This window comes from Schistocerca gregaria, chromosome 4 (assembly GCF_023897955.1).
Source record: "Schistocerca gregaria isolate iqSchGreg1 chromosome 4, iqSchGreg1.2, whole genome shotgun sequence".
NCBI lineage: Eukaryota > Metazoa > Arthropoda > Insecta > Orthoptera > Acrididae > Schistocerca > Schistocerca gregaria.
The window spans coordinates 41,774,649-41,793,849 of record NC_064923.1 but is presented as its reverse complement, the minus strand read 5'-3'; the positions used below and the strand labels follow the sequence as shown (position 1 = coordinate 41,793,849).

The following is a 19,201-nucleotide window of genomic DNA, read 5'->3' as shown; positions in this document are numbered from 1 at the left end:
TGTCCCGTACAAGACTGGAAGTGTGTATTTCCACTGCTGCTGGTCATTTTGAACACAACCAGTGATGGTCAGTTTGTTTCGTTACTGGTCAGATTCCGCATAAGTCGTGTACGCACATGTGTTGTTCTGTAGTGTGTGCTACCACAGGTATTGTTCAAGCGTCAGTGTGGGAACTTTTAAAAATACAGTATGTCATAAACGTTTCGTACTAGAATCCTGTCCCCCCTGTCAGACGTTCAAGTCCTCTCTTGGGCATGGACGTGTGTGTTGTCCTTAGCATAAGTTAGTTTGAGTTATATTAAGTAGTTTGGAAGCAAAGGGACCAATAACATCAGCAGTTTGGTCCCATCGGAACTTAGCACAAAATTCCATATTTCCTAGAATCCTGCAACAAACACCACTCCTATTATATTTTACCCTACGTTTAGTTTGTTGCTGTCACTAGGCAATGTTCCTTTCAAAAACGTGTATGTGAATATATATATATATATGGTTCAAATGGCTCTAAGCAGTTATGGGACTTAACATCTGAGGTCATCAGTCCGCTAGACTTAGAACTACTTCAACCCAACTAACCTAAGGACGTCACTCACACCCATGCCCGAGGCAGGATTCGAACCTGCGACTGTAGCAGCACCGTGGTTCTGGACTAAATCGCCTATAACCGCTCGTCCATAGCGGCTGGCAACATTTGGCCATACAAAGCGAACATATTTTCTGCATACTAAATAAATATACATGTACTACATTAAGGGGAAATTTGTCACCGAAAGCCTGGAAAAGGTCTTGACCAATTTACTTCAAATTTTTGCATGTTACTGAAATGAATATTTTTGTAACACCCTGTATAGCACAACCTATTCTGGTGTTGCAGTTTTCCCCACCAGTGTACTTATACCACATATATTTAAAAATAAGTGTGTAGCCTAATTCAATCCAAACGTTTATTAGCGTATCATTTAAAAATCTCAAGTACATCGGTCAAGACCTTTTCGAGATTTTTGGTAACAGCACTGACCAATGACTTGTCTTTATATAGTAGCATAGACATGCCTTGTCATATTACAGCTGATCCTAAGATAACTCTGTTTGCTATGACACTATCTTGTCATAAGCTATCATTGAAAATCTATGTTCAGGATATTGCTCAAAAACTGAAGGCTGCTTGATTCACTATTTCAACAGTATCTGTAATAAGTGATGTCCAACAGGAAAATTAGTCTACTTTACCTGTTTCCATTCTCTTATGACATATGCCGTAACACAGGGTGGTCAGAAAAAGTCTGAAAAGCTGGTAAGGGTGTTGCAAGGAAGATTGTGCTGAGAGATAGTTATTCAGAATTTTTTTTAGATATATTGCGCCTTTTCAGAGCTAACAGTATTGACGTTAGCCAATCAGGTCACTGTGCGCGCAAATTCAAGTGACCTCCCAGAAATGGGATAGCCAAGTGTGTTTCTTGTTTGGTTTCCCAAAACCGAACAATAGAGCGATACAAAAATTGGACATGGGGTGGTAGGAAGGAACGAACCTGAGCCAAATGCTGAGCAGTCTCACATGCTATCATCTACACTGTGAGAACAGCTGACGTTAACTGTATTTGACAGGCCACTTGAATTTGCACACACAACGGGCTTTCTGTCTAACTCCAATGACAATGGACTCGGAAATTTCGCAATATGTGGATTTTTTTCGGATCAGTCATTTCTCAGCACAACCTACGACGCGACAACGTCACAAGCTTTTCAGACTATTTCAGACCATCCAGTTCATTAAGCTAAATCTTCCCATACATATTGGGAATTTAGACTCAGAAACGGTGATGTAAGTTTGCGAACCTCTTGACCACTTAGAGTTTGGCAATTCTAACACTGGCCTCTGAATATATATTTTCTTCAGTGACATTTGTTGTTAGTAGCATGAGCTTATTGCCAACAATTAGCACCTTTCACTTAATACTAGGCAGAAATCCAGTCTGCATTTGGATTGTGCCCACTGCCTTCTATGCACACAGATGAGCAGTACTTCTCTGAATGCATTTTCAGTAAGCTGTCACAAGAAGTAATATATCTTAGCAGTAATCCTCGCACTTTCAACGCCAAACTGAAGAATTTGCTCATGACGGACACCTTTTATTCTGTCAGGGAGACCTGCAAAAGAAATTAAGCTAAATCTAGTGTCATATTTTTCATTAAGCTAATATATACTTGTAGAATGTCAACTGGATAGCTTTAATGTAAATTTTAGCAGATTATGAAATAAACCTATCTTCTCAAAGCAATTATGGTATAAAGCAACAGATCAGTGTTATTCTCTGAGAGGAATTTTGTTATGTTGACCGCGTTGTACCTAACTGAGGTGGCTTATCGGAAATGAAAGTTAGAATTACGTAAATATTTGAACAGAAACAAACAAAATTTTGCCTATCTGCACTGTTCAACGGATAAAGAAAACGGTCGCCAGCCTAACTATGCAAGAGAATGATTAACATTCTCGTTCCAGAATATACACTCCTGGAAATTGAAATAAGAACACCGTGAATTCATTGTCCCAGGAAGGGGAAACTTTATTGACACATTCCTGGGGTCAGACACATCACATGATCACACTGACAGAACCACAGGCACATAGACACAGGCAACAGAGCATGCACAATGTCGGCACTAGTACAGTGTATATCCACCTTTCGCAGCAATGCAGGCTGCTATTCTCCCATGGAAGCGATCGTAGAGATGCTGGATGTAGTCCTGTGGAACGGTTTGCCATGCCATTTCCACCTGGCGCCTCAGTTGGACCAGCGTTTGTGCTGGACGTGCAGACCGCGTGAGACGACGCTTTATCCAGTCCCAAACATGCTCAATGGGGGACAGATCCGGAGATCTTGCTGGCCAGGGTAGTTGACTTACACCTTCTAGAGCACATTGGGTGGCACGGGATACATGCGGACGTGCACTGTCCTGTTGGAACAGCAAGTTCCCTTGCCGGTCTAGGAATGGTAGAACGATGGGTTCGATGACGGTTTGGATGTACCGTGCACTATTCAGTGCCCCTCGACGATCACCAGAGGTGTACGGCCAGTGTAGGAGATCGCTCCCCACACCATGATGCCGGGTGTTGGCCCTGTGTGCCTCGATCGTATGCAGTCCTGATTGTGGCGCTCACCCCAACGGCGCCAAACACGCATACGACCATCATTGGCACCAAGGCATAAGCGACTCTCATCGCTGAAGACGACACGTCTCCATTCGTCTCTCCATTCACGCCTGTCGCGACACCACTGGAGGCGGGCTGCACAATGTTGGGGCGTGAGCGGAAGACGGCCTAACGGTGTGCAGGACCGTAGCCCAGTTTCATGGAGACGGTTGCGAATGGTCCTCGCCGATACCCCAGGAGCAACAGTGTCCCTAATTTGCTGGGAAGTGGCGGTGCGGTCCCCTACGGCACTGCGTAGGATCCTACGGTCTTGGCGTGCATCCGTGCGTCGCTGCGGTCCGGTCCCAGGTCGACAGGCACGTGCACCTTCCGCCGACCACTGGCGACAACATCGATGTACTGTGGAGACCTCACGCACCACATGTTGAGCAATTTGGCGGTACGTCCACCCGGCCTCCCGCATTCCCACTATACGCCCTCGCTCAAAGTCCGTCAACTGCACATACGGTTCATGTCCACGCTGTCGCGGCATGCTACCAGTGTTAAAGACTGCGATGGAGCTCCGTATGCCACGGCAAACTGGCTGACACTGACGGCGGCGGTGCACAAATGCTGCGCAGCTAGCGCCATTCGACGGCCAACACCGCGGTTCCTGGTGTGTCCGCTGTGCCGTGCGTGTGATCATTGCTTGTACAGCCCTCTCGCAGTGTCCGGAACAAGTATGGTGGGTCTGACACACCGGTGTCAATGTGTTCTTTTTTCCATTTCCAGGAGTGTAGTTATTAATAACGTTAATGGATAAACACAACCTATACTTTGTCACACACGAGTGCAGTGAACTCTTGACACATATATATGTTTACTGTAAGATTGAAACTAACAGTTATAGCAGCACAAACTATTTGCAAAATTATAACAGATACCGAAACACACTATTACTTTCAGGGCTTGCACAAACTGAATGGTCTTTATAATGTTATTATTACTATCCACTGCAGAATCGTTAATTGGATATAGGTTAAGTCTCTCTCAATTAATTACTTTACTATTTAAAATGAAAGTTAATTGGGATCCACTAACAGGTTGCTTCTCACTATCATTTCAATAAAGAAATAATGGTTTTCATAATTAGTGGTCTTCCCATTATTTGTTACCTAGCATTATCACAATCGGCAAACTGTGGATCCTGTTATATTATTAATATGCACTTCCAATACACAAGAAGACAAACACTTAGCAAACATGAGTATATAACGTTACACACTGCAGTTTTCCACTTTTACTACATTGAGAGACAAAATTAACATATATGTAAGATACTGACTCACCTTCTGCGATTTACAACAAGCAGTAATGTGATCATTTACTAAGCAAAACTTTATAAGCCTCAGTCTTAAGAACTCTTAATTTGAAGTTGGCCACAACACATTAATAAGCAGTTTTACTAGGAAAATTATTTTTAGCAAGCATTATTAACTTTAACTTCCTTTTTACTATGTTCAAGAGGCATTAATTAGCTAAAACACTGGTCTTTAATGTTATTTCAGTAGGGACACTCGGTAATCACTTTAGTTCAAACGGAGAGGAACCTGAGAGTTGTTATGATAAGGAGAAAAATCAAGGTAGGTACATTAATTCAGTCGTAAATTACCTTATATTTGACCACACTAACACATCCATTAGCTGATCCTTCACTGTACATTATTATAGTACTCCTTTACAGTGATTACGCAATGTGGTGGCAACTGAAAGTCGGTAGGCTGATTTGCAGACAGAACTGCTGGACTCTGGCCTTTCGTGGTGGCGATGATGAATACCACTTCCAGAGTCGTTCCAGCTATTTATCCATCCATCCGAGGCATTGGAAAGTAGCAGAAAATATCCTCTCTCGGAACCAGCACAATATTCATCTTTTACATGGCAATGCACAGTTTGGTAGCTCGTCCCCGACTGGTGGCTCGCCCCCGACTGACTCTTGTTCCATCTTTTCTACCTAGGCCAACCACAATTTGCGCGTGCTACACAGTTCCGTTCCCGAGGGGAATCACAACACCTTTTACATAGAAACTAACTAAGAACCCTAAGTGAGGATCAGCAGTTTACATAACAGCAAACAAATTCAATAAATAAAACAGAACATTTGCACATATTGACATTTCTACAAAAAATTATTCACACAGAATTACAATTATATACAGTAAGTTTTGGTTCCTCCAAATGAGACAAAGAATTTAAGTGGCAGATACACTACTTTGCCTAGAACCAAACCATGACATCAAAGTTTGTACAAAGAAAGGAGTATACAATTCTGTGTTATCTATTCACTCAAACACATTTACAGAAGCTTAGCGATGTAATATTAAATGAAAGAAAAGCAAAATCAGTCAGTACGGCATTAGAGATATGGTGTTACAACGTCCCCTCACTTCTGATCTTCCCACCTCCTTGGCCATTTCGTCCTATTCTCTCTGCCCATCTCCTCCTGTCTCCCACTTTCTCTCCGTCGCCCTCTCTGTCCATCTCCTACTCCCCTTCTCCTTTTCTGTCACTCTCTATGCCTCCCTCTTTCTATTTATCTCCCTCAGCCCCTCTCCCGACAACCCCTCCTACCCACTTCATCTTTTTCATCTCCTCCTGCTCCTTGTCCCCATCCACCTCCTACTCCCGCTCTCTCTGTTACTTTCCTTTCCCCTTTTTCTGTTCATCCCTTCCTACACCCTCTTCCTTTCCATCTGTCTCTCTAGCCATCTCAACCTTTCCCAATCAGTGCCGATTTGCATGTGTGGTCTGTAAGCAACAGGTTGATGAAGCAGGCAGATACCTGTCATGTAAGTCAGTTTACCATTAGAGACTTGAAAACCTGTTCTTCTCCTGAAGTGTAGGCTGCCGTGCAAAGCAGATCAATAAGGCAGGCCAGCACTACTACAACACACCTGTGTCATGCAGGGCAACCTACATTCCAGGGGCTGGAAACTCATTCTATGCCACTAACGTTTAGTCCGCCCTGCAATACAGGTCGATAAGGCAGACAAATGCTATTGTCACATAACATATATGTCATATAGGGCAGTCTATATGCCAGGGCCCGATAAACACCTTTTTGCCAACATCTCCGCTCGTATTTGTGCTTTGAAGTAATAAACAGTGCTGATACAAGTGAGACACGCTGTTTCTGTGTGCAGTTTGGTTGAAATCGATCCAGGGGTTTGGGAGGGGATCTGGAACATTCACATGTACACACATCGACTCTGCCTTATATGTACTGAGATTATTACTTTTCTGATGTCAGTTTAATGCTGTGGTTCATTTCATAACCATAGAAGGTTGCTCTTGAATTTGGTCCTATAGAACCCTTACTTATAAAATAAAAAAATAAGTATACCTGAATTATTTCTTGGCAGTGGTACAGTTGCAGGTGATAAATAATCCTCTTCCAGTGGCCGTTAAATTGCACCTGTTGTTCCCGCAGGAAATTCTTTTCATTAATGAGTTTTTTTCCTTTCTCTTAGATGCAGCGATAGCTCAACAAATTCGACAGCGACGAGCCCTTCATCATCATCCTCAGATGTAAGTTCGTCACCGACTACGACGTCTGTCACGGTGTCTGGCACCCCTTCCTCTGTGCCTCCCAGCACGACACAGCCCTCGTCTTCGGACACCCCACTTACACCTTCACCCACTGATTCGTCACCAACAACACCGTCCCCTGACGCAACGTCTGGCACACCTCCCACCACACCTGACAGCACAGCTGGGTCTACATCTGCAGACACACCGCCAGCAACGTCGTCAGCCACAGGATCGTCACAGCCAACAGCGTCTCCAGACACGCCTGGCACTCCCCCTACCGTGGTCCCTTCCAGCACAGCACAGCCTACACCTCCGGACGTGCCAACAACGCCTTCACTGACGTCCTCTTTGCCCAGCACGACTCCTCCCTCCACTGGCGGCGATTGTTCAAACCCGCTGGAAATCGTTCCAGATCCCAGTGACTGCTCCAGCTACTATGAGTGTCTCCCAACGAATAAGTGGACGCACATCGAATGCATTTATGGATATTACTTCAATCGAGAGGAGGAGAAGTGCCTTTATGGTTCTTGCCCTTACACTTCATGGTGATCCCTACTTCTGGTGATAAATCAGAATATATTTCAGAGAGTAATTCTGGCTCAGTTCTAATAACTACCTTAACTGTGACACTTGTATTTCATTTAGTTAGCTGCCTCAGCCAAGAACAGAAATCGTTGTTAATGCATTGATTTGTATAATTAAAAAAATAAATTATTATGTCCAATTGTGCATTATGTTTTCCTTACACAAACTGGTCTCAGAGAATCCCCTGCTCGTGTATTACTACCTTTTGATGCCTTTAAGTTATCTTTCTTTTGGTCACTTGAATTCCTAACAAAAATTTGTCTCTAGTCCTGATAAATGTATCAAGACATTTCACACTGTGGTTTAGACGCAGTACTCGTAATCGCTAGGTCGCTGGTTCAAAAATCCATCCCATCATCCACATATAGGTTTTGAACGCTTTTTCTAAGTAACTTCGAGTGAGTGTGACGATTATTGTTTTAAAAGAGTTATCTTTAAAAGAAGTGGTCGACCATACCCCATTCTTCGAATGCTTGTAACAAACTCAACTCGATTAACTATTAAAACCTAACGCTTCTTCTTCCACCAAATCTTAAAGATGAAGTCAGAAATCATGTTCATCTCTAATAGTACTCAGGTGGCCTGCGGAGTATGGATGTAGATGTAGATGTAGATGTAGATGTAGAACAACTCATTGATGTAAATTAGAGCAGTTGTTACACTGTAGTGAAGAAAAGTATAAAGTCTCTGAATGGTATGTGTAGGAGTACCTGAACGAGCTATAGAGATTAAAAGCAGTAGGGGAAGGAATAAAGTGGAATAATTCAGCAATAACTCAGTACAATTGGTGCTAGTGTCACTCATAGGTGAAGAGGTTAGCAGAGGAATCAGTAATACGATTCTATAGAAACTCTCATTACTACATGTTGGCAAAACAAGCTTGTCTCCTCTCAGCCAGCGTTGTTCTTAATGTGAGCAATAGTGCACGTAGTGATCATGGATTTACCAGTAGCATGTAAATGACCAAAATCTATAAAGACTCCAGTAGAAAAATTGTAGCACTTTTTTTCAAATTCATTTCATTCAAGCTGTTGATTGGGTGAAATACAGAAAGCATGACGTCTGTTGCAATATAGGATTGCACGACGCTGGACTCTTTGTTACTGCTACTAAAATGTTAGTTGTAATCCTGTCATGTGTTATTGTTCCTATACTAATAGAAATGCATCACGTGTGTGACTGACAAGGAAACACTCCAAAGTGCTAATAAACGAACTTGATGAAACTTGGCGATTTATAGAGGGGGGAAAAGTAATGCAATATCTAACTTTTGTTTGTGCCAAATTTCACTTTCAAGGAGAACAGAACATCCCAAAATGTGATTTGGGGTGTTAAGTTTCGATGGGATATCTTCACAACGATGAAATGTAAAAAAAGGTTCCCATGTGAAAGTTGATGTGTAATTAACTTTCTTGAAAACAGAATCACCAACTTTTGCAATGATTTTAAATTTCGCAAAATATCCCACCACCGTTAATAAATTTAGAAAACTGAAAACTTTTGTTTCATCATAAACCTTTCAAGCCAAATATATCTGTGTGTAATAAAGCTTGTTTATAACATAACATTTTTGGAAAATATACTGTAGACAGTGTGCTGTCAGGGTATTTCCAACATACATAATTAAAATATCTAAAGAATCATTACTATTTTAATTATTTATTTTAGATATTCCTGTTTCATATTTTAAAGTATTGTTTCACATTTCACATTCTTGTTTCTTTTTGTTTTTTAGTTTACTGTTCCATATAATTTATTTTTTAAACTGAAAATAATAAGTAACTCATTATTATGATACAAAATCAATACAATAACGATAATCTGTAAAGAAATTCTTAAAATATAACAATTTGTTTCACATAAAATGCACAAAAGGTGTGTATAAAAGGAACGAAATTACTTCACGTAATATACATGATGGAGAACAAAATACCAAACAAAATTCAGTAGGATATCAAATTTTCACTGGTGATCCACTGAATATTCTAATTTCATATTTCATACATTGGTAAGGCTTGGTGAAGAGGATTGATTATTTACTGTGGAGAGCGATATTGTAGTTATTTAACAGAGCTACGTTTCAAAATATTCTCTCAAAGTTCTTCCAGCATCAAACGTTTCTTGCTCCCAATCACAACATTTACAACGGCTTTTTCATGCTGTCCACCAACTTTTTCACAGTTTGTTTGGATGGAGGATTCGAGAGTCTCTTTTTAAAGCTACAATTGTTCTTGTGATAGCATCGAAATGTTTTCTTTCCCAGTGAGGAGAAAAATTGTTAGATTCTTGGGGTGGTCAGTGTAAAGACGAACAATAAGATTGTTGATAGTGGTAGCTATAAAAATAATTTAGAGATTTACCAAGTCGACGTTTTCTGATATATCGAGATCTGAAGAAATGAAATTTAGGGAGACTTCACCAGCTAAGATTAATGGACAATGAAGAAAGTCTGGTTGGCAAGAATTATGTACAGGGGTAATGAGTGCATGCAAGGTCAATGGTAATCAAAATTGTTGCATTAGTAGATATATCATTAACTGTCTTCTGGATACTGGAGATGTTACTAAGTCCTCTATTATTTGAGAAACAGGTTCCTGCTACTGATAAAGACTTCAAGAAACTGAGTGAACGATGAAGTGGAACAGAAAGGATTTTGGGAATGGGTGTTTCTCCCACGTTGTTCAGACAAGAACTTTAAGTCGAGGGGAGATACAGGGGGGCAGTATACATGGACAAGACAGTAGAGAATATCTGCAGTTGTCCACATGCAACTAGGGCAGCTATGAATACAATGGTTAAATTTGATCAAACATCACAAACATAACGAACACCGGCATTTATAGTTACTTCGACGTTTCTTGAGTGAAAATGAGAAGAATTTAAAGACCTTTTTGCGAGGACTGAACATTATTCTGAGTAACAAAAGTAAGGACAGAAGTAAAGAAGAGCAGCCAAAATAAGATTAGTGATTAACTTAACATTGAAATTGGTGACTGAAAAGTTCAAGAAGTTATATGATTCTGCTGCTTTTGAAAATAAAAATGACAACGTGACAACATAAGAAGCAATATAGGTGAAGAGAAAATCCATTGCCAAAAGATATGTACTAGAACCAAAATCAGACATTAGTTTCATAAATAAATTTCCAGGAATGTGTGACTGGAGCTCAGTATATTGATGGTGTGAGTCATAGTCATTAGGAAAAGTGGAAAACAAGAGAATCAAAGCGTTTGATAGGATGTGCAATGACAGGCTGCTGAAACGTAAGTGGACTGATAAGACAAGAAATATAGAGATCCTGCGAAACATCTACGAGGAAAGAAATATGTGGACAGCACTGAATAGAAGACAGGGCAAGCATCGTAAAAGAAGCCAAATATTTGGAAACTTCCAACAAGCAACTGAGGCCGCTGTGTGTAAGCGCTGCCCTGGAATGAGAACTTGGCACATGTGGGGTGGCTGCCAACACTGATGACCTGCTACCTCTCCTCTACTTCGGCCACCACTCCCCCCACCCCCCACCCCCCACCCAAAAAAAGAAACTTGTATTATGTGAAAAAGGGAACAATCCTGATGCGATTATGTATAGTGGTTTCACTGCACTGGCCATATGTGTACAGGTTCAAATTTCACTCTCTTGGAAATGTTACGTTTCAGTATTCTTGGTCATGTTAACCTGATGCTTCTTGATGATCAAGGTCCTTTGTTATACTGAACGAAAATTCACAGGAGGACACCACCCCATATCACGTTATAAAGATAAATCTCTCCTATCGAAAACGAAACTATACCTTACCCTCGATACACAATTAAACAATTGTTCCACTGCTACCAGATGTTACATTGTGACAGCCATTAGCATTATCAAGTCCGTCAGGTGTTACAGATCACAGGAGGGAGTAAAAGGCTTGGAAACCTGTACAACAATTAGAGAAACTCTAGTAGTCCCCATAATAAATAAATGAAGAAAAAAGTCTTGTAACACACTCCAAGTTATAGCAGTTCACAGGTTATTAACAGTTGAATTGAGAATGCACACCTGACAGTAGTAATAGGATAAGAGAGACTCAAGCGGGATTTTTATATCGAATTGATATGCAGATTAATTAAATTGATCAGTGAATTACCTACACCCCAGATGACACAATGTGTTTTCAGTAGCCAGCACGTGGGTCCCCGCACCCTTCCTCCTCCGTTCGCCCTCCCCCACTTATCCTGTTTGCGGGAATTTCGAATTTTGTGGGAATTGCGAAATTTAGCGGAAATTTCAGAAATGGCCGTCAAGGCTGTGCTAACCTCCCACCCAAACCACCACTCAAGAATTGGTGCCCTTTCTAGAACTCAAAACTTTGTCCTTCTGGACGGAAAGCCCAAGAGCACCCAGCAACACATCGAGACTGCACAGAAGCAAGAGATGAACGTTAGATTCGTGTATTTTACTTATTCTGGTTGGTAAACTGAAGTAAAGATTGGTCCAAATTGCATTATTAATCATAAAGATCGTTCCCAGTTGCACAACTAACATGCATAGCGCTACACACGAGTGCCCAAAATCGCAATACAGCTCAAAAATCGACAATGTCAAACAGCTGGTGTTACCCTGCTGGGAAAAAATTTCCCAATACCACTCGAAACTAGTGGCCGATGTACTCAAACTCTAACCTTCACCAACAAACTAGTGGCGAAAGGGCTGGAGTCAAACGTACTATCTTTCTTCTTCGGAGGGAATTGTGTTTAACTGATGAGATGCTGGTGTTGGACAGAGAGGAATTCAATAAATGTATTACCTGTAACCACCCTGCTGTGGACTGTATCTATCGCTGTTTGACGCCAGTGTGTGCAACAGATGCTTAACCCTGCATTACTTGACAATACCCCTGCAGCCATACTCTTGGTAGTGCCACGTCATCATCGACGGCCTGGACTTCTTCCAACCGTACAGTCTCGTGGCCACAGTCATGTGTTGTTGCTACATTCCTGCAAAGTCTTGCTGCAATATCTCAACGATATTTTGCATATTATTGTGTCAAATACTTTAATTCAATATTATTGGGTCACATATTTTAGGAGAATGAAAACAAGATTCCCTATGAAATGAGCAATAGTTATTTTTCCAAATCTTCATATACAAATGAAAGGGGAAAATCGAAAAATGGGTATCAGATTAACCAGTATAAGATCTACATTTGCTAAAAAAAAGATTAAATTGCGTGAAAGTAATCAGGGCAATTAAGGAAATTTAATTCGTAATTTAAGGTAAAATTAAACAATGGTTTTATGCCCGAATTTTCATAGGCAGATGCGAAGTGAGAATTTGAGAATTTGGGTGTGAAATTGGCCAGTGTGAGGTTAAATAAGTTTGATCTGTCTGAAAATTGCTATGGTAATTATGGGAAAAATTTGATGTGAGGGAATATAGTTCACCGAAAAATGCAGCTAGCTTTATAAATTAAACGTCACAAAGTTCATCAGTTCAAGACATTTGCCTTACTTTTTATTCATAAAAAGTTACATTGGAATTTGTGGAACTCCTTCTTTCATATAGAATAAATAAAATAAATTACAGCACAGATGGAAACTTCCCTACTGCCATTTCATCTACATACTCTTAATGATAAAATTAATAGAAAGCCAATCGAAATTTAAATATATATTTCATGTTTTCTGAACAATGTATTGTCAAGTGCTTTGTGAAATATTTTACATAAAAGTAGTAAATTAAATAATTCAGTGAAACATTTGAAATGACCCAGTTGTTATATATGATATGGAGTATCTTTGATACTCATACATAAAGTATTTCTCTAATCTATTTTATTTATAACTTTTAGACAAATCATTTCTTAAAATATTGCATCATCTTTTTTTAAATCTTTTTTCCCTGTCCTGAACATAATTTTCTTACTACACATGTAACCTAACCACTGTTAAATATTCTATGATTTCTCCACACTCCAGCTTTTCTAGTAACCATATTTGCAAAAGTAGATTGTGTCATTTATGCATTTTACTTTATCAATTTACATAAATCATTTGTTTATCATTTCAAAAATTCCCCAGATTATACCTATATTTTTATGCCTGAACAGAGGATAAATATCTTCATTGGGAACCATAAAAATTTATTATTAATTTCAAGAAAGCATGTTGTTAACAACGTCTGAAACTCTGTGTGTTTCATGCACAAGCATTATATAAAACAAAAAATAATTTCATCTTTAAGTTGTTCACTCATTTGAATAATTTACTTGAATGTTAATCACAGTAAAAAATTGGTAACTGATTAGCATGTGCGTGTCCATCTCCTGTTATATGTCACTGTGTACAAAAATGTCTTACTTGAAACGTAATCCTACAACAGTCATTTCCAAAATTGTGAAAGAATTTCAAAAGAACGAACATTCTCACCAATTTGAGGTTATCGGTGCTTAGTATATGAATTCCTCTTATACATCTAAATTCTTAATTCCTTCTCCAAATAATATTGGCGATATCCTTAATTAGTCTGTGCAACTTCTCAAAACCATTATAACTATTTTAGATTTATTTGTTTATTCTTTGTCCATCATATGCTCAATTACTTTTTAAAATGTTTTGCTTCAGACATCTTGGAAGACAAAATCGTAAAGGCAGCTAAAATTTATTAATAAGTATTGTTTTGTCTCAGAAGTGTGAGAGAGCATGGATATCTTCAGGAATCAAAGACATATATATTCCATAAGAATCAACTTCTTTGTAATGGTGCGAATAAGGTCATTTCGATTGAATATTATTTATCCAGCATGAAGATAAATTGATGATATGCTCTTGATATTTTGAATCTTACAGGATTTTGAAGTCTGTAACAGATAATAAAATGAGTGGTTACTTTGTATTTATGTAAATGAGCAAGCTGATTGTAACCTTAATGCTCTCCATAATGGTTGTTACAGACTACAAAACCAATAGAGATAAGAAAGAAAAGTGTACATTTACTTCATTATTGATACATAGGTAGAGTATCAGGGAATATTGGGAAATTAACAATTAAATGAGATATTAAGGGATGTACTATCTTGTTTCAGCAAGAGTTTAAGATAAATTAAAAACATTCAGTAATATCAACACACCAAGTTGTGGCAAAGAAAAGTTCCAGTAGTTACATTTAGAATGAGAAAACCAAAAAACAATCTTTATTTTGATCAATGATGAAAAAGATTAAGTTAATCTTTCAAAACATGAAAGATTATGTAGTCTTACTTTTTGAAAGTCTTCATAAAAATTACAACATACTGATCTTATACAAGAGATAGTTCCAAAGATGTTTTTGTATTACATCATACACTTATTCAAATATATACGACAGTGTAGCGGAAATTTGTATTGTTTAAGTTACACCACTGTATTTTAATACTAATACGAGAACTGAAGCAAAAAATATATACTTTTATACCATCTTGCTTCATGATATAGTGTATACATCACGAGTAGCTCATGCCAGGGTATAACACTTCTGAGAAATTATTGAGTTGTACAAATGTGACTTACTTGAAAGTGGAATTTGCCCAAGACCTCTCAATGAGGATGAAGCAGAAAAACGTGTAGAAATTCTACCATGGTTGACCGACTAAGTTAAAAACTTCCTTCTTTCTGTCAGTGTTCCAGATTTTTGAAAATGGGAACTGACTCTTATTAAGGGTCTGAAACTGATAAAAATGTTCCCTTAAATTTCTTACAAAATATTTGAATAATATCACTGCTAATATTATGAGTTTCTGGAAAATTGATGTTAATGATTGATGAATAACAGTATGGAAGGAGATTGTTGTATATTGTGACCTAAAGCATGAATTAGGTTTTGCTGAATGTGGATATAGATCAAGGAACATAAATAATTTATAGCTAACTTTATTTATTATTTCTAAAGGTAAATACTGCATGCAGACATATCAGTTAGCTGCTTAATTTCCTTAAAGGAACTTTGATCAAACTGAGAAAACAGAATTAGTTTTTAGGGGAGTTGAAAGGTTATTGACGATTTTATAGATCGTGTACATTGACTTGTAGACAGCAGAAGCTCACATATTGAATCTAGTACCTTCAGCAGATCAACATGTTCATTCTTGGACACTTGTACTAATTTCATAAGGATGTTATGTCTATATTTTCGTATCAGCTTTTAGGAACTTGCAATAGAGCTTCCACTTATAGTTAGGCTAAGCCTGCAGGGGCAGGCAAACGTTGCACGCGGCTCGTGAGCGCACAGCGCTGCACGTGTGCTGCTCGCGTGCAACCGTCGACTGGGGCAGTGGCGACAGCCGCCAGGTTGCGGCAGTGCAGTACCAGGCTAAGTAAGCTGTGGACGTTGATGCGAAGCGGCCACTACGTAGTGAACGTTGTATTTCAAGAACCGGAAAATGCAGAGTTCATCAAGGAAATGGAGAAGTGGAGATTTGCTATCTTTTAAAAAGGAAGGGAAGAATCTTTTTTTTTGTGCAGAAAGAAAATTCAAAATGTTTAATATGTGGCTGTATTCTCGCTGGTCAGCGGAAGTTTAGTATTGAACGCCATTATAATAAATTTAACAAGGACGATTACAATTTATTGTCGGATTTGGAGCGGTTGGGGAAATTGACTGAGCTTAAGAAGAGCGATCTGACAATACGAAATGAATCTGATGTAAGTTGCTGTTGCCACGAGAGAAATGCGACTTTCTTTCGTCATATCTCTCATCTAACTTATTTAACATTTTATGGAGCACTGTTTTAAATTTTTCAGGACGACAACGATAGCCCAGCAGTACGTGCAAGTTATAAGATTGAGCTTAATACAGCGAGAGCTGGAAAACCATTTGCTGAAGGTGAGTTTATAAAGGAGTGCATCAATGACACTGCTGATTTACTTTGCCCACTGAATGCAAATCAGTTTCGAGCTATCACTCTTTCTCGGTGGACTGTAAGTCGTCGTATAAGTTCCATGGCAGGTGACGTTTACCATCAATTAAGGAGTGCAGTGCAGGGGTTTATTGTATTTTCCATCACACTTGATGAGCCCACAGATATTTCAGACACCGCGCGATTAGTGATTTATGTCGGCAGCGTGGGCACTGCTCTGCACATAACAGAGGACTTTTTAGATATGATATCTTTAAAAAGCACGACCACCGGCCCGGACATCGTAAAAGGCGTTGAAGGAGCTGTCGATTCAGCTGGCTTAAACTAGGAACGTTTGGTGTCAGTGACAACAGATGGAGCACCTGCAATGAAAGGGAAACAAATGGAATTTATTGGTTTACTAAGAAAAAAGCTGTAGCGTACTGAAGAATCATTGTACAGCATCCACTGCATTTGCACCAAGAAGTACTCTGTGCAAAAGCAGCAAAACTGGGGGAAGTCATGTAAGTGGTTATTTGGGCAGTTAATTATTTGAGATGCCACGGGCTTACACATAGACAATTTCACACATATTTAGCTGAAATTGGGGAAGAGTACGGTGACATACCATACCACAGTGAAGGCCGCTGTCTTAACCACGGTAATGTACTCAGAAGATATTTTGAGCTAAGAATACCAATAAATCATTTTTGAAAGCACAAAGGAAGGTACGATCCCAAGTTAGAAGATACAGAGTGGGTTGCCGACCTTGCACTTTTAGAGGACACATGAATGGATTGAGCACAAGTTTGCAAGGAGAAAATCAGCTAATTTGTGAAATGGCTTAAAAGGTGCAAGCTTTCACTAGCAAGTTTGAGCTGTGGGAACGACAGCACTCGTCAGGGAACGCAGTGCATTTCCCTACTCTGTCTACTGTGCGAGAACAGAATTGCAAAGAATATGTTTCCGTACTTAGTGCAATAAAAGAGGAATTTCTCAAGCGATTTCACGATATATCATATTTAACCCAATCTTTTGAATGGTTCTCGACACCATTTGCTGTTTCCATAGATGATATCCGTCCCAATTTGCAAAATGGAATTAATAGATCTACAGTGTAATTCTCGTCTGAGAGACAAGTTCCTTTTGCCAAAACATGTAATAGACTTTTATCACAACTTTCCACAGCAAGAGTTTCCTCCTCTCCATCGTGAAGCCGCGAATATAATGTCAATGTTTGGCTCGACATATGTTTGTAAGAGGTTTTTTTAATCTGTTATGAAAATTAATAAGTCTCAGTTAAGAGCAAACATCAGCGATGAAAATTTACGTAACTGTTTGCGTTTGTCTGTATGTAGAAATTTTGTTACAGACATTAAACGTATTGTAAACTCCACCTGTGATAATTAAATAAAACGTATCGTAGGTAAAAGGCACGCTTTCAAACCGTGATTTATTTCAAGCACTCCTACTAACCTGTTCCTTCATTCAATAAAGCAAGCTAGGAAACAAGAAGCATTACGGTGGAAGGAGCGGAGAGACGGTATGGTAGGGAGGGCAGAGAAGTGGGTGGGCAGCTTGCCCCTGTGTGCACGCAGAACACCTATTAACTGCATACGAGCAAGTGCACCGTACACGTGCAGGATCCCTGCCCGCCCCTGCCCGTTGAGGTTACCAAGTGGTGCTGACAGAGACTGAGGACTTAAACATTCTGTAAATGCTCTAAAATAGGTACAATGACACATTGGTGTAACTACTTATGCTACCTTGCTAAAGAGGTTTTTTTCTTTAAACCAGGTTAATCACGAAGACAACCTCACTAAGCAGTAATTCACTGCCAATGACAATTGATTCTGTTGGTTGAGGTTTCCTCTGTGCCAAAGTAGTAACACCATACCTTTTACATGGTGGCGTGCAAGTATCAGAGCGAGTGGGTAACCGTGAAAACAGCAATGTTCAAATTGTATTCCTTTTCTACTTTCATATCTGTGACCTTCATTGGAGATCATCTTCAAAGCGTGCTAAAATCCCTTATTCAACAGCAAAGACGGTTGTGTTTGGAACAATGTTGTTAGTTTTGAAATGTGCAGAGATTTCCTTCTGTCGTCCATTAATGACATCAACATAAAAATGAAATAGTGCGGATGGCAGTGGACATCCCTGTCTAAAGCTGTGCGTTGTCTCAACTTGATTTATTTCATCTCGATTTTTTTATATTTGTTTACTCGTACATAACTTTCTATGTTCTTTAAGATCTTGTACGAAACTCATGTTCTCAGAAACCTGAAGTAGCTTTATTCTGTTCACCCTCTTCAATGGGTTTTCATTACCAATACAACCAATGTACATTGGTAAATTGTATTCTTTTCTATTGGTTGTGGCATAGTGAATAAAGAGTCTGTGGACACTCTGCCTTTGCAGAAGCCATTTTGGGAATCACATTTGAGTGATGTGACTTACACTAGCGGGAAGCAACAAGAAGTAGGCCCTACTACTAAACGAAGAATCAGCGCAATATAAGCTCAGTCATAAAACGAATCGTGGTAATGTTATCACATAGGAATGTAATGCATTTTTCAGTAGACATCCAAGCCCTGCATTATCTTCCCAATTAATATGACTTTATTTTTGAATTTTAAACTCACTATTTTCACTATAAAGCTACTTTTGTGCTGTAAAGCTTTGGACATTACGCGAAATGCAATAATGAGAAAGTTATCCAAGACTTACTACATGAACGTGCCTGCAATTACTGTCTGTAACTAAAGAAATTTGAATATCGTTTGTAAGAAATTTGCCAAGTACAATAAGTTCAAAAATCGTGTCTGACAGCCATATTTTGCATGAAACATCTAATAAAAGATTGTGGGATGTAAATGGGCTTGAGTGGTACTTGATAATTATTGCACTTCGTTGATATGATATTTCGGAGGGTCTACACATGTGAGTCTCACAAAGTCTCTACCAGAAACTGACTGCCAAATTCAAAGATATTTGGAATTCTATATCCATCGAAAGCAGTTTTGCTCTTAATAGGTTGACG

At 39.2% G+C, this 19,201-nt stretch overlaps 1 protein-coding gene across 9 annotated transcripts in view; it reads left to right on the top strand.

Annotated features, from left to right (window-relative positions):
- Positions 1-7,450, top strand: part of LOC126266854 (mucin-5AC-like) — a 622,221-nt gene extending 614,771 nt beyond the window's left edge. For all 9 annotated transcript variants that reach the window (XM_049971462.1, XM_049971464.1, XM_049971468.1 and 6 more), the window contains exon 5: positions 6,661-7,450. In XM_049971462.1, the coding sequence (XP_049827419.1) occupies positions 6,661-7,270 (610 nt within the window). In that variant the 3' untranslated portion in view covers positions 7,271-7,450. The remainder of the gene's footprint in view (positions 1-6,660) is intronic.
- The last annotated feature ends 11,751 nt before the right edge of the window (positions 7,451-19,201 follow it).